This window comes from Balaenoptera musculus, chromosome 8 (genome assembly GCF_009873245.2).
Source record: "Balaenoptera musculus isolate JJ_BM4_2016_0621 chromosome 8, mBalMus1.pri.v3, whole genome shotgun sequence".
Classification (NCBI taxonomy): domain Eukaryota; kingdom Metazoa; phylum Chordata; class Mammalia; order Artiodactyla; family Balaenopteridae; genus Balaenoptera; species Balaenoptera musculus.
Window position 1 is genome coordinate 55,710,617 of NC_045792.1, and position 15,061 is coordinate 55,725,677.

The 15,061-nt window shown below is 46.2% G+C and overlaps 1 protein-coding gene across 1 annotated transcript in view; it reads left to right on the top strand.

Moving 5' to 3' along the window:
- MAP6 (microtubule associated protein 6) overlaps positions 1 to 13,529 on the top strand; it is an 86,890-nt gene extending 73,361 nt beyond the window's left edge. Inside the window, exon 4 of the mRNA XM_036862707.1 lies at positions 12,418 to 13,529. Within this exon, the coding sequence (XP_036718602.1) occupies positions 12,418 to 13,393 (976 nt within the window). The 3' untranslated portion in view covers positions 13,394 to 13,529. The remainder of the gene's footprint in view (positions 1 to 12,417) is intronic.
- The last annotated feature ends 1,532 nt before the right edge of the window (positions 13,530 to 15,061 follow it).

Below are 15,061 nucleotides of genomic sequence, written 5' to 3' on the forward strand. Positions count from 1 at the left end.
GGATGGGGACAGAGCGGGGCTGTGGGGACACAGGAGAAGGAGTACTCGACCCCTGGAGGTGGAGGGTCAGGGTGATCTCCCTGAGGGAGTAACCCTGGACCTGAACCTTTAGTTGCTGAGGGCGTTACTAGGCAGACGGGCGGTGGTGCTGGGCAACAGCACTGACGTGCCTTAGAGAGAACAGCCGAGGGCCGTATCAGTAGAGGTGCCAGGACAGAGGCGGCGGGTGCTGCTTCTTGGAGACTGTAACTGCGACATCCCTTTCAGTTCTGGGGGCATACTTTCCAAGGGAGGGAAGCCAACGGAGATGTGCAGTGAGGAGAGCAGTCGGGACGGTGAGGGCTCTGAGCTTTTGGGGGACATGCGTTGCCCAGAGAAGCCAGGAATATCTTCAGATATCAGTCCTGGGTCTGGCAGCATGGCATTCTCTGGAAGGGTGGCGCCAGAGCACAGAACCCAGATCAGGGCAGGGATACAGGGAGTGGAGCTGACAGAAATACAGGCTCTGCTCAGGGTCCGGGCTACAGAGGGTGGGCTGCCCCACCCAGCTGTGTGGCCCTGACCCACCCCCCACCCCACCCCGCCGGGGCAGCACGGGCAGAGGCTGGGGCCAGCCAGCGGGAGACAGCAGCACAAGTTCAGGAGACCCAATGACCCCCAGGTCTGTCCTTTCAGCCTGGGCGCCTTTGAAGTGGCTCTGCGGAGTTGTGCTTTCAGGGACCAGAGAGAAAGGACTTCTCGGGCAAAGTGACGTCTTAGCACTGAAGGGACTTTCAGGCCTCTCCGGTTGGAGAAACTCAGGCAGGTGAGGGCTTGGGGCCAGGGCTGGTGGTCCTGGTGCACTGTTAACTTTACAGTGTTCGTGGTGTGCACCCCACACGGGGGGGCTCCGCAAGTCAGGGCCCCGGGCTCATTCCCGCCTGTTCCCCCAGCAGAGGGCCTAACCCAGAGCGCAGGCTCAGCAGACTTTGTCCAATGAATGGATAAAGGAGAAAAACATCAAATAGAATAAAGAGAAAAAGCTGTATGCCAGCCACCCAGTACTCCCACAAATAGCTGCCAGGTACTATGAGCCAGACACTAGGTACTCACGATGCAGAGATGAACAAAACACAGCCCACGAGCTAGGGGGAGAGGCAGGTAATTACCAAACACCGTGATAATTGCTAAAATAGAGGCCACAGAGTCCCGTGTGGGAAAGGGGCGGGGCGAGAGTTCTTGTTTTGAGAAGGCCTTGTCTCCTGCAATTCTTCATAAGAATAACAAGCCTTTCAAAGACGGTTTCCTTGACACCCCCCCTCGGGTAACTGCATCTCTTATAATGTGTTGGGAGCTTTGTCTGTGTCTAGGAAACGTGGGCGCCTGTCCAGGACCCTTGGAGGCAGACAGGAGGAGACAAAGCCGTGAAATCGCCTGGCCCACTGTCCCCCCTCCTCCTGCAGGGCCCCTGAGGCGCAAGCGGCCTGGCCCCTCTCAGCCCCTCCTGCCCATCTTTGTTTCAAGTGAGTTTGCTCCATCCCTTCTACCCACCCAGTGAGATTTTGAGAGGCCTCTATTTAGTCCTGGACCTGCTATTTCTAGCTGTGTGGCTTTGGGAGAGCTGCTTGCCCACTCTGGGCCTAGTTTCCTATCTGTAGAGTGAGACATTGGACCAGATCACCAAGTCCCTTTCTGGGACTAACATTTAGTTAATACTAAATATCACCTGTATTCCAGGGGTCATGCCATGAGTGTCTCCATAAATGAACCCTCCCTGGAAGGTGGGCACTGTAATCCCCATCTTATAGATTAAGGAAACTGAAACGTTGCAGCCTGGATGCCCATGATGGCACCCATGGCTAGGATGGAGTTGAGTCAGCCTTCGAACCCAGCTCTTCTGGCCTCAAGCCCCGTCAGTGCACTTTCTCCTCCAGCACTGCTCCTCCAGCAGCCTGCTCTATACCGTCCAAGAAATGACCTAGGTTAAAATACCCAGCACCGAGCCTGGCACATGGTTATTGCTCAGGAAATATGAGTTTCTTTCTTTCTCAGGGCTTTTCTAAGCTGTGGAAGCAGGGGGTTCAAGGACAGGGTCTATAGGTCCCCGATTTCTGAACAGGGCCCTACACCAGGAGCACTGCCCCAGCTCCGGGCTGCTGTGATGGTGCATCAGGAGAGTCTGAGAAGAAAAAAAACCAGGTGGATTATAGGATTAGAATTGTGTGCAATGGCAAGAATCAGCCTTTCTCCAGATAGTCTCGGGCAGTGCTTGGTAATCCTGCTTACAGACTCTAATAAAGCTTGGATCCAAGGTCAGCGTGTGTGTACCCAGGAGGCATTGCCTGTCACCATGGAAACAGGAAGAAGGGAAGAAAATTAAGTTTCTAAGACTTTGGTTGTCTCATGTAACCTTGGAACGCTACATTTTGCAAATAGGACAGAGCCTGGCACAGAAAAGTCTCTCATTTATTCATTCATTTGACAAGTATTTAGTCAGGGCTTTCCCTGGGTCACGTACTGTTTTAGGTACAATGATTTACAAAATTGACATGGTCCTGCCCTTTGAAGCTTCAAACATTAATGGAAAAGAATGCAAGTATTTAGCTGTGATAAGGGATGTGAAAGAAAGTGTCAGGGACTGGGAGAGCCTGTAGCAGGGGCCTGGTCACATCTGCTTCCCTGAGAAGGTGAGCTGAGAGATGGAGGATGAGTAGTATTAACAGGAGAAGAGGGAGCAAGAGAAGGTCCCAGGAGGAGACAACAGCATGTGCAAAAGCTGTAAATGGAAAGGAGCAGGGCATGGGAAGCTGGGGCATAGAGAGCTGGAAGACAGTGGGAGCAGGCTGGTCAGCGATGTGAGGCCATGGAACAGGGTAAAACCTCTTTATTCTCAGCGCAAGGAGAAACCTTGAAGAGTCCTCAGCAGGGGAAGGATTTGCTTTTTTGAAAGGTCATCCTGATTTCTGTATGAAGAAAGGATTGGAGGAGGGGCCAGGGATACCAGTTAGGGGACTGTGACAGTGGTCGACAGAGATGATGGCACAGCTGGTGGGGGAAGGGAGGGAGGGAAAGAAATGTGAATATTCAGGAAATAAATGTTAGGAGCCGGAACAGATGGTTCCTGATGGATTGGGTGAAGGCTTTGAGGGAGTCGAAAGTATCTAGCATGACTCTGAGTTTCTGGCTGGGGCCGTGGGATAGATGATGAACCAGGTTTCAGCAACAATAATTTCTAAATCTTTCTGTTTGACCTTCTTTGTGCCAGGTACTGTGCTGAGCATTGGGGCTGCAGGCCAGGTGGATGGCCCCTACCTTCAGGAAGTTCACAGTCGAATGGGGGGAAAACTGACATGCGATTAGTGTATCTATGAATGTGGGGAGAGACTGTAAAATGGTGCTGCAAGGGAGATACAGACAAAACTAATTCGGAGAGGTGCATCCAGGAAGACCTTGTAAGAAGGTGGGATCCGAGCCAAGCCATCAGGGACAGACAGGAAAAGTGGGTTAAAGAGGGAAATCCAGGCAGCAGAAACAAAAAGAAACAAAACAGCAGCATGGGGTGGCCAGAGGACAGTGCAGGAGGGTGAGGCTGCAGGGCTGTCCACCACCTTTCCTGCCTTCTTCCAGTGCTGCCAGGAGGCTCCAGTGAGCTAAAGTAATGAGCGCGTGATCATCTGATAAACTCTTACACAGTTATTATGGTTATGGACTTATTCATGTAAGGCACAAAAGCACTCTACAAATGTCACAAATTATCATTTCAGATCCCTGCCCAAAAGGATCATCTGATCCTCTGTCATAATTGTCCCTGACATTTGTATTGCTATCCCCATTTTACAGATGAGGAAACTGAGGTCTATTGTGGTTGAGTAATTGCCCAAGGCCTGGCAGGCAATTAGCACAGAAACCAAGATAAAGCCAGCAGGTCGTTCTAGTTTCTGAGAGGGTACACAGGCTGGGAGGTGAAAGGAGCCTGTCTCGTATGCTGTCTTGAGAAGATCTGCAGCTGGCTCAAGGCACCAGACTCAGACTCAGTTGTGCAGGTTGGGCTGGGCCCCTGGGCAGCTGGCCTGTGGGCTGAGTGGGGCTGAACCCAGCCCATCTCCACTCACCCACCACGCATCGGCTTCCACCCTGGGGGAGTGGCTCTGTCTCATTCACACAGATGGCACTGTGAGTGGAGGGACATTTTACAGACTATATACGTGCCACATCTTCTTTATCCATTCATCTGTTGATGGACACTTAGGTTGCTTTCATGTCCTGGCTATTGTAAATAGAGCTGCAATGAACAGTGTGGTACATGACTCTTTTTGAATTATGGTTTTCTCAGGGTATTTGCCCAGTAGTGGGATTGCTGGGTCGTATGGTAGTTCTATTTTTAGTTTTTAAAGGAACCTCCATACTGTTCTCCATAGTGGCTGTATCAATTTACATTCCCACCAACAGTGCAAGAGGGTTCCCTTTTCTCCACACCCTCTCCAGCATTTATTGTTTGTAAATTTTTTGACATGGCCATTCTGACTGGTGGGAGGTGATACCTCATTGTAGTTTTGATTTGCATTTCTCTAATGATTAGTGATGTTGAGCATCCTTTCATGTGTTTGTTGGCAATCTGTATATCTTCTTTGGGGAAATGTCTATTTAGGTCTTCTGCCCATGTTTGGATTGGGTTGTTTGTTTTTTTTGATATTGAGCTGCATGAGCTGCTTGTAAATTTTGGAGATTAATCCTTTGTCAGTTGCTTCATTTGCAAATATTTTCTCCCATTCTGAGGGTAGCCTTTTCGCCTTGTTTATGGTTTCCTTTGCTGTGCAAAAGCTTTTAAGTTTCATTAGGTCCCATTTGTTTATTTTTGTTTTTATTTCCATTTCTCTAGGAGGTGGGTCAAAAAGGATCTTGCTGTGATTTATGTCATAGAGTGTTAATGCCTATGTTTTCCTCTTAGAATTTTATAGTGTCTGGCCTTACATTTAGGTCTTTATCCATTTTGAGTTTATTTTTGTGTATGGTGTTAGGGAGTGTTCTAATTTCATTCTTTTACATGTAGCTGTCCACTTTTCCCAAGCACCACTTATTGAAGAGGCTGTCATTTCTCCATTGTATAGTCTTGCCTCCTTTATCAAAAATAAGGTGACCATATGTGCGTGGGTTTATCTCTGGGCTTTCTATCCTGTTCCATTGATCTATATTTCTGTTTTTGTGCCAGTACCATACTGTCTTGATTACTGTAGCTTTGTAGTATAGTCTGAAGTCAGGGAGCCTGACTCCTCCATCTCCATTTTTCTTTCTCAAGATTGCTTTGGCAATTCGGGGTCTTTTGTGTTTCCATACAAATTGTGAAATTTTTTGTTCTAGTTCTGTGAAAAATGCCAGTGGTAGTTTGATAGGGATTGCATTGAATCTGTAGATTGCTTTTGGTAGTATAGTCATTTTCACAATGTTGATTCTTCCAATCCAAGAACATGGTATATCTCTCCATCTGTTTGTATCATCTTTAATTTCTTTCATCAGGGTCTTATAGTTTTCTGCATACAGGTCTTTTGTCTCCTTAAGTAGGTTTATTCCTAGGTATTTTATTCTTTTTGTTGCAATGGTAAATGGGAGTGTTTCCTTAATTTCTCTTTCAGATTTTTCATCATTAGTGTATAGGAATGCAAGAGATTTCTGTGCATTGATTTTGTATCCTGCTACTTTTCCAAATTCATTGATTAGCTCTATAGGTTTCTGATAGCATCTTTAGGATTCTCTATGTATAGTATCATGTCATCTGCAAACAGTGACAGCTTTACTTCTTCTTTTCCGATTTGGATTCCTTTTATTTCTTTTTCTTCTCTGATTGCTGTGGCTAAAGCTTCCTAAACTATGTTGAATAATAGTGGTGAGGGCTTCCCTGTGGCGCAGTGTTTGAGAATCTGCCTGCCAATGCAGGGGACACGGGTTTGAGCCCTGGTCTGGGAAGATCCCACATGCCGCGGAGCAACTGGGCCCATGAGCCACAATTACTGAGCCTGCGCGTCTGGAGCCTGTGCTCCGCAACAAGAGAGGCCACGATAGTCAGAGGCCCGCCCACCGCGATGAAGAGTGGCCCCCGCTTGCCACAACTAGAGAAAGCCCTTGCACAGAAACGAAGACCCAACACAGCCATAAATAAATAAATTTTTTAAAAAAATAGTGGTGAGAGTGGACAACCTTGTCTTGTTCCTGATCTTAGTAGAAATGGTTTCAGCTTTTCACCATTGAGGACGATGTTGGCTGTGGGTTTGTCATATATGGCCTTTATTATGTTCAGGTAAGTTCCCTCTATGCTTATTTTCTGGAGAGTTTTTTTTTTCTCATAAATGGGTGTTGAATTTTGTCAAAAGCTTTTTCTGCATCTATTGAGATGATCATATGGTTTTTATTCTTCAATTTGTTAATATGGTTTATCACATTGATTGATTTGTATGTACTGAAGAATCATTGCATTACTGGGATAAACCCCACTTGATCATGGTGTATGATCCTTTTAATGTGCTGTAGGTTTCTGTTTGCTCGCATTTTGTTGAGGATTTTTGCATCTATGTTCATCAGTGATACTGGCCTGTAGTTTTCTTTCTTTGTGACATCTTTGTCTGGTTTTGGTATCAGGGTGATGGTGACCTCGTAGAATGAGTTTGGGAGTGTTCCTCCCTCTGCTATATTTTGGAAGAGTTTGAGAAGGATAGGTGTTAGCTCTTCTCTAAATGTTTGATAGAATTCGCCTGTGAAGCCATCTGGTCCTGGGCTTTTGTTTGTTGGAAGATTTTTAATCACAGTCTCAATTTCAACGCTTCTGATTGGTCTGTTTATATTTTCTATTTCTCCCTGGTTCAGTCTCAGAAGGTTGTGCTTTTCTAAGAATTTGTCCATTTCTTCCAGGTTGTCCATTTTATTGGCATATAGTTGCTTGTAGTAATCTCTCATGATCGTTTGTATTTCTGCAGTGTCAGTTGTTACTTCTCCTTTTTCATTTCTAATTCTATTGATTTGAGTCTTCTCCCTTTTTTACTTGATGAGTCTGGCTAATGGTGTATCAATTTTGTTTATCTTCTCAAAGAACCAGCTTTTAGTTTTATTGACCTTTGCTATTGTTTCCTTCATTTCTTTTTCATTCATTTCTGATCTGATCTTTATGATTTCTTTCCTTCTGCTAACTCTGGAGTTTTTTTGTTCTTCTTTCTCTAATTGCTTTAGGTGTAAGGTTAGGTTGTTTATTTGAGATGTTTCTTATTTCTTGAGGTAGGATGGTATTGCTATAAACTTCCCTCTTAGAACTGCTTTTGCTGCATCCCATAAGTTTGGGTGGTCGTGTTTTCATTGTCATTTGTTTCTAGGTATTTTTTGATTTCCACTTTGATTTCTTCAGTGATCTCTTGGTTATTTAGTAGCGTATTGTGTAGCCTCCATGTGTTTGTCTTTTTTACAGTTTTTTTCCTGTAATTGATATCTAGTCTCATAGTGTTGTGGTCAGAAAAGATACTTGATACAATTTCAGTTTTCTTAAATTTACCAAGGCTTGATATGTGACCCAAGATATGATCTATCCTGGAGAATGTTCCATGAGCATTTAAGAAAGTGTATTCTGCTGTTTTTGGATGGAATGTCCTATAAATATCAATTAAGTCCATCTTGTTTAATGTGTCATTTAAAGCTTGTGTTTCCTTATTTATGTTCATTTTAGATGATCTGTCCATTGGTGAAAGTGGGATGTTAAAGTCCCCTACTATGATTGTGTTACTGTCGATTTCTCCTTTTACAGCTGTTAGCATTTGCCTTATGTATTGATGTGCTCCTATGTTGGGTGAATAAATATTTACAATTGTTATATCTTCTTCTTCGATTGATCCCTTGATCATTATGTAGTGTCCTTCTTTGTCTCTTGTAATAGTCTTTATTTTAAAGTCTACTTTGTCTGATATGAGACTTGCTATGCCAGCTTTCTTTGGATTTCCGTTTACATGGAATATCTTTTTCCCCCCACTTTCAGTCTGTATGTGTCCCTCGGTCTGACATGGGTCTCTTGTAGACAGCGTATATATAGGTCTTGTTTTTGTATCCATTCAGCCAGTGTATGTCTTTTGGTGGGAGCATTTAATCCATTTACATTTAAGGTAATTATCTATATGTATGTTCCTATTACCATTTTCTTAATTGTTTTGGGTTTGTTATTGTACGTCTTTTCCTTTTCTTGTGTTTCCTGCCTAGAGAAGTTCCTTTAGCATTTGTTGTAAAGCTGGTTTGGTGGTGCTGAATTCTCTTAGCTTTTGCTTGTCTGTAAGTTTTAATTTCTCCGTTGAATCTGAATGAGATCTTTGCTGGGTAGAGTAATATTTGTTGTAGGTTTTTCCCTTTCATCAGTTTAAATATGTCCTGCCAATCCCTTCTGGCTTGCAGAGTTTCTGCTAAAAGATCAGCTGTTAACCTTATGGGGATTCCCTTGTATGTTATTTGTTGTTTTTCCCTTGCTGCTTTTAATATTTTGTCTTTGTGTTTAATTGTTGATAGTTTGATTAATATGTGTCTTGGTGTGTTTCTCCTTGGATTTATCCTGTATGGGACTCTCTGTGCTTCTTGGACTTCATTGACTATTTCCTTTTCCATATTAGGGAAGTTTTCAACTATAATCTCTTCAAATATTTTCTCAGTCCTTTTCTATTCTCTTCTTCTTCTGGGACCCCTATAATTCGAATGTCAGTGAGTTTAATGTTGTCCCAGAAATCTCTGAGACTCTCCTCAATTCTTTTCATTCTTTTTTCTTTATTCTGCTCTGCAGTAGTTATTTCCACTATTTTATCTTCCAGGTCACTTATCCGTTCTTCTGCCTCAGTTATTCTGCTATTGATTCCTTCTAGAGAATTTTTAATTTCATTTATTGTGTTGTTCATCATTGTTTGTTTGCTCTTTAGTTCTTCTAGGTCCTTGTTAAATGTTTCTTATATTTCTCCATTCTATTTCCAAGATTTTGGATCATCTTTACTATCATTACTCTGAATTCTTTTTCAGGTAGATTGCCTATTTCCTCTTCATTTGTTTGGTCTGATGAGTTTTTACCTTGCTCCTTCATCTGCTGTGTGTTTCTCTATCTTCTCATTTTGCTTAACTTACTGTGTTTGGGGTCTCCTTTTCGCAGGCTGCAGGTTCGTAGTTCCCGTTTATTTTTGGTGTCTGCCCCCAGCGGCTAAGGTTGGTTCAGTGGGTTGTGTAGGCTTCCTGGTGGAGGGGACTGGTGCCTGTGTTCTGGTGGATGAGGCTGGATCTTTCTGGTGAGCAGGACTATGTCCGGTGGTGTGTTTTGGGGTGTCTGTGACCTTATTCTGATTTTAGGCAGCCTCTCTGCTAATGGGTGGGGTTGTGTTCCTGCCTTGCTAGTTGTTTGGCATAGGGTGTCCAGCACTGTAGCTTGCTGGTCATTGAGTGGAGCTGGGTCTCAGCATTGAGATGGAAATCTCTGGGAGAGCTTTTGCCGTTTGATGTTACATGGAGCTGGGAGGTCTCTGGTGGACCAATGTCCTGAACTCAGCTCCCCCACCTCAGAGACACAGGCCTGACACCCGGCCGGAGCACCAAGACCCTGTCAGCCACACGGCCTTGCCTAAAATTTCCAGTGTATCAACTGGGGTGAGTTGAACGGCTGGGGGTTAGAGCAGCTGGGAGCTGGCTGGGTACCTCTTGCTCTCTCCACATGGCCTTTCCAAGTGGCTTTTCCAAAAGTCCAGACTTGGCTTCTTTACAGTATGAGAGCTTCAGGACAGTTAACATATCTTTCAACTTAAAATCAAGTCTAAATTAATTATTAAATTACACCTTTTATATTGGAATCACAAAGCTAATCTGTTAGATATAATATGCCAAATTATTTTAAACATTATAAATACTTTCAAACTAAATCTACACAGATTTTTCCTAAATTTAATACCCAAAAAAGTTAATATATAGATTTGATTTAATTTATCATTTCTAATCTTTTTTCTAAAACTTTCCATGATTAAAGGCACTTACTTACTGAGGAAACAATTTTACTAACCAGAGCAACATAGGGGTGTATATCTGAGCAAATTTAAGGTTAGTTCACAGCTGGCTGAGAATGCTCATTAAGCAGAAAAATGAGGCAGGGCGTGGGAGCCAGTGCCACAAACACCCGGGAAAATATACTTTGCACCCCATGCTGTGGGTCTGGCCCTCTTTTAAATCTCCATGCCAGCAGGGGACACTGAGTCCATGTCCTGCCAATGGGACACTGAGTCCATATCCTGTCAATGGGGTAGGTTTTGCAACCCAAGCTCCTGAGATCGAGTTAAGCCCTGGTCACCTCTTTTGTCTCCTGTCTCAGCTTCATCACCCCTTTCAGGATGACTCTACCCAAGTTGTTCACTCCCAGATAGGATTCATCTAATCAGTGTCCTGCTGGATTCTATTCTGAATTAGGTTTTTATTTTTCCTTTCTGGCCAACCACCAGGTATTAGAGGTATTTTAATGCCATCCTTGGATTCTGCATGTTTTTCGTGGCCTTGCCTGGCTCCCTCCACAAACACTAAGGTCCTACTGATGGCAGCCAGCTGGGTTCCTGTGGCCAGGGCAGCTGTGCTCTGTGTTGTGCTGAACCAGCGGGCCACCCCGGCCCCTCTCTGTCCACTGTGATGCTCAGAGACATCAAGAGGGACTGGACGGACAGGCTGCCTGTGGCACCGTGTGCTCTGCTGAGAGATGTCAGTTCCTCGGGGCTCAAGATGCTAAATATAGTAAAAAGCTTCTGGATCAGGATGACATGTCAGAATAAAAATAGTCCAGATGTGTGTAACTTAATTCTAAGTAAATAGAAAAATATTTACAATATTACATAGTAATATGGTACAAGGTGCTCTATGTACATAATTTCTAATCATCATAAATTTCTGAGTAAATATCATTTTACCCAATGAAATAGATGACACACTTGGGGCCCAGAGAGACGAAACCACAATGAGCTAAGAAAGTGTTACCAAGTAGAAGTCTTACTGGACCAGCTTTAAACTATAGGAACTGTTAAAATACTGAAGTGATTTTAAGCATAAAGACTTGATTGCAATGTGTAAAAGGGTAATAATAGCAACCAATATTGAGCACCTACTATGTGGCAGGTGCTATAAGGGAAGGAGCACAGGCCCCAGGAGTGGAAAGACCCAGACTTTACAGTCCATGCAGGTCCCCTCACTTCCCATGTCACTTGCCCACTCGACCTCAGTTTCTTCATCTGTATATCATACAAGTAAGGGTAATAAATCCTCCCTTCGAGCTTCACAGGATTGCTGGGTTGCTGAAATGAGCTTTGGAAAGAAGTGATTTGGAAAGTAGAATGTGCTGTAAGTGTGCATAGGCTTGTGACACTGGCTGAGCCCAGCCTGCAGGGCAGGAGGTGCACTCTCATCTTGACTGGGGTGGTCTGAGTGTGGCAACGTTTGCCCTTGGTGTCAGTGATGTCACTTGCTCTCCACGATGTGGGTGGCCCGAGAGGTGGGGCGGGTGTCCACGGTGAGGCAGGTGGAGAAGCCTGTGAGTGTTCTGATGAGAGGCCTGGACTCTTGGTTGCCGGGAAATCAGCCCCAGAGCCTCGGAGTAAGTGAGGGCAAGGGCCCAGGGAGAGTAGAGAGAGCCAGAGTGGGGACGGAGCGAGGGGAGCAGGGCCTCTTCACTGCCTGAATGGGGAGTCCCAGCCAGTCACCTACCAAATGTGATACAGGCAACAATGGGGAGCATTGTTTATAGAGAATTTAAAAGCAATAATAAAACCAATTAAAAGCTGTTCTGCTTTTTATTGTCACCCCGGCCAGCTGGCTGTTGTAAACAATGTCAGTGATAAAATATGTTTTTACGTTTTCCCTTTTAAGGGAGGTGGGGAAGAGGAACATTCCCTCTTTCTTTCATGCATGACTTGGACCCTTTGCCCCTCCCCACTCAGCACCTAACTAGGGGGTTGGGGAGGGAAGGAGTCTGGGAAGGCCCTGAGAACAGGAGCACCCTAGCCTGTAGGGTCCTCTGAGAGGATAGCTAAGATGGGCCCCCAGGATGGGCCCAGATATTCTGGAGGAAGGCAGCGTGGCCTGGGTGGAGTGTGGGGTGGACAGGCTGCTAGGACACTCACTGGAGGACTCTGAGTCCCGCTACGGTCCTGCCACTGTCACCTGGGGGCTGCTCTCCGTGCCACGCGCAGGTTATAATCAATTGGCAAGCACATTGAATGACCATTTCCCAAGCCCGCTCCTCACCCCACCCCACATTCTGTACTAAGGACGTGGAGATCAGGTTCTCCTCCTGACTCTCCAGCAAGAGCTGCCCTGCCCAGGCCCCACTAGGCCAAGACTTATCGGGCAATCTGTGCTCTGCCCTGTCCCTGACCTGAGCGCTGGCCCTCACAGTGACCACCTCTCTCTCCTCTGCAGGAACCAGGTTGAACCCACCAGTGATTCACGTAAGAGTCAAGGTCCTGTAACCACAGAGCCAGATCAAGGTCCCGTGGGCCCTGGGCCTCTGAAAGATCAAGGTCCTGTGATCCAAAAGCCTTCAAAGGGTGAAGACCCCACAGTCCCAGAGCCTCTGAAGGATCAAGCTTCTGTGGTCCCGGGGTCTCTGAAGGATCTAGGTCCCATAGTCCCTGCATCAGTTAAGGATCAAGATCACGTGGTCCCTGAGCCTTTAAAGAATGAAGGTTCTGTGATCTCAGCACCAGTCAAGGACCAAGATTCCTTGGCCCCAGTGCCTCTAGAGAATCAAAGTCCTATGGTTCCAGCAAGAGTTAAAGATCAAGATTCCGTGGTACCAGAGCTTCTGAAGGATCAAGGCCCTGTGGCCCCAGCACCTGTCAAGGATCAAGGCCCCATGGTCCCTGAACCTGTGGATAAAGGCCCCATGGTCCCAGCACTTGTCAAGGATCAAGGTCCTATGGTCCCAGAGCAACCGCAGGATCAAAGTGCCACGGTCATAGCACCTGTGAAGAGTGAAAGTTCTGTGCTCTCTGAGTCTGTAAAGAATCAAGGTTTAGTGGTCCCAGAGCCAGTCAAAGATCAAGGTGGAGGGGCCCCAGAGCTTCTAAAGGATCACGATTCTGTAATTGCAGCACCTGTAAAGAATCAAGGTCCAGAACTAGTCAAGGATCAAGGCCCCGTGGTCCCAGAGCCTCCTAAGAATCAAGGTCCTGTGGTCCCTGAGCCTGTGAAGAATCAAGTTCCTATACCCCCAGTGCCTCTGAAAGATCACGGTCCTCTGGTGCCACCACCAGCAAAGGACCAAGGTCCTGTGGTCCCTGAGCCTCTGAAGATTCAAGGTCTCAGGAGCCCTCAGCTGCCCACTGTATCACCTCCACCCCCAGTCATGATCCCAACTGTCCCCTATGCAGAATATGTTGAGAGTTCTCCTTGACACTCACCCCTCGACATGCCAAAGAAGGAGCTGGCAATGAAAGTGCTCCCTCTCGGGGCAGCGAAGACACTTATTTAATCTGCATGAAACACGTATTGTATAGTCTTGCTGGAATCTAATAAAACTTGTCCCTCTGGCTCAGCAGTGTCTCTCTCCCTGTCTGGCTTCATTTGAGTGTGTGTGCGTGTGTGTGTGTGTGTGTGTGTGTGTGTGCGCCATGCACATTTGAGGGTGGGCATGCAGGGCTCTGCATTCATCCGGGCCATATGAGAAATTCCCAGCTCCTGTGAGCTGTCAGCATGAAATGGGAGTGGGTGGCAGTTGCTTGGAGACTGACGACAGGACCCCATCGTGAGGGTGTGGGCGGGACACCGTGTGCTTCCCTTTTACTCTCACACTGTGACCACACTTCACTTCTGACACCAGAGGTGGTGGTGGCGGAGCGGGGGTGGAGGAGGTCCCACACATCAAGCAATTATCTAACGCCAACTGGGGGGCCCTACATTGAAACAAATTCTGACGCTGTCTACCTAGAGACAGCGTCTGCTCCCACAGGTGAAGGGCTCAGTCCCACAGGACTGTCTCCCCGCCCCACCCCCTCAACTTCAGATGCCAATTGCAAGTTCCAGGCTATCGCTTGTACTTCTGACTGACTTGCTATAAACCAGCATTCCCACAAGCCCCTGCTTGGGTTCAGTAATTTGCTAGAATGGCTCACAGAACTCTGGGAAACACATACTTAGGTTTACTTATTTATCCTCAAAGGATAAAGAATACATCCAGATGGAAGAGATGCATAGGGTAAGGAATAGGGGAAGGGGCACGGAGCTTCCCTGCCCTTGCCAAGCACACCACCCTGCCAGTGCCTCCAGCAACCCAGAAGCTCTCCGAACCTCAAACTTTGGGGATTTTTATGAAAGTTTCATCATGCTGGCATAATCAATCATTAACAATCTCCAGCCCCTCTCCCCTTCCCAGAGGATGGAAGGTGGGGCTGAAAATTCCAAGCTTCTAATCGTGACTTGGTCTTTCTGGTGACCAGCCCCCATCCTGAAGTGATCCAGAAACCACCAAGAGTCCCCTCATTAAAACAAAAGACACTGCTAGAACCCAGGAAATTTCAAGGGTTTTAAGAGCTCTATTATTTCACAGGTCAGTTTCCATGAAAGCCTAGGTACCAAACAGGTACCAAACTGCAGCAAGCTGAGCCCTGGACTGTTCAGAGTTGAAACCTGCAGAGGAAACAGGAGCAGGGACCCAGCTGGCCCAGGATAATCCTGGATGACAGTTATTTGCCAAGGGCTCAGTCCTAAAGATCATCCAGAGGTCATGCTTCTTGAGTAAACCAGGCCTCTGATCAGAAGAGTCCCAGGACACTCATGAGGGCAGAACCTAACATTTGCTGGTCCTCACTCAGTATCCAGGACAGCTCAGCCAGGGCTTTTAAAACAATGCCTGAAGTCCCCCACTCATTCATGCCTGCAGCTGACTTGTCCTTAGCACTCACTTTGTGCCTCGCTCAGTGCTGGGCATGAGGTCACTGTGGTACAGAAGTCCCAGTCTTATGACAATAAAAGGTGGCGTGGGATGAGGCCCTAGGACAACTAAAGGCCTGGCTTTGAGAGGACAGTGAAGAAAGAAAATCTAGTAGGGGCATCCAGGAAGGCT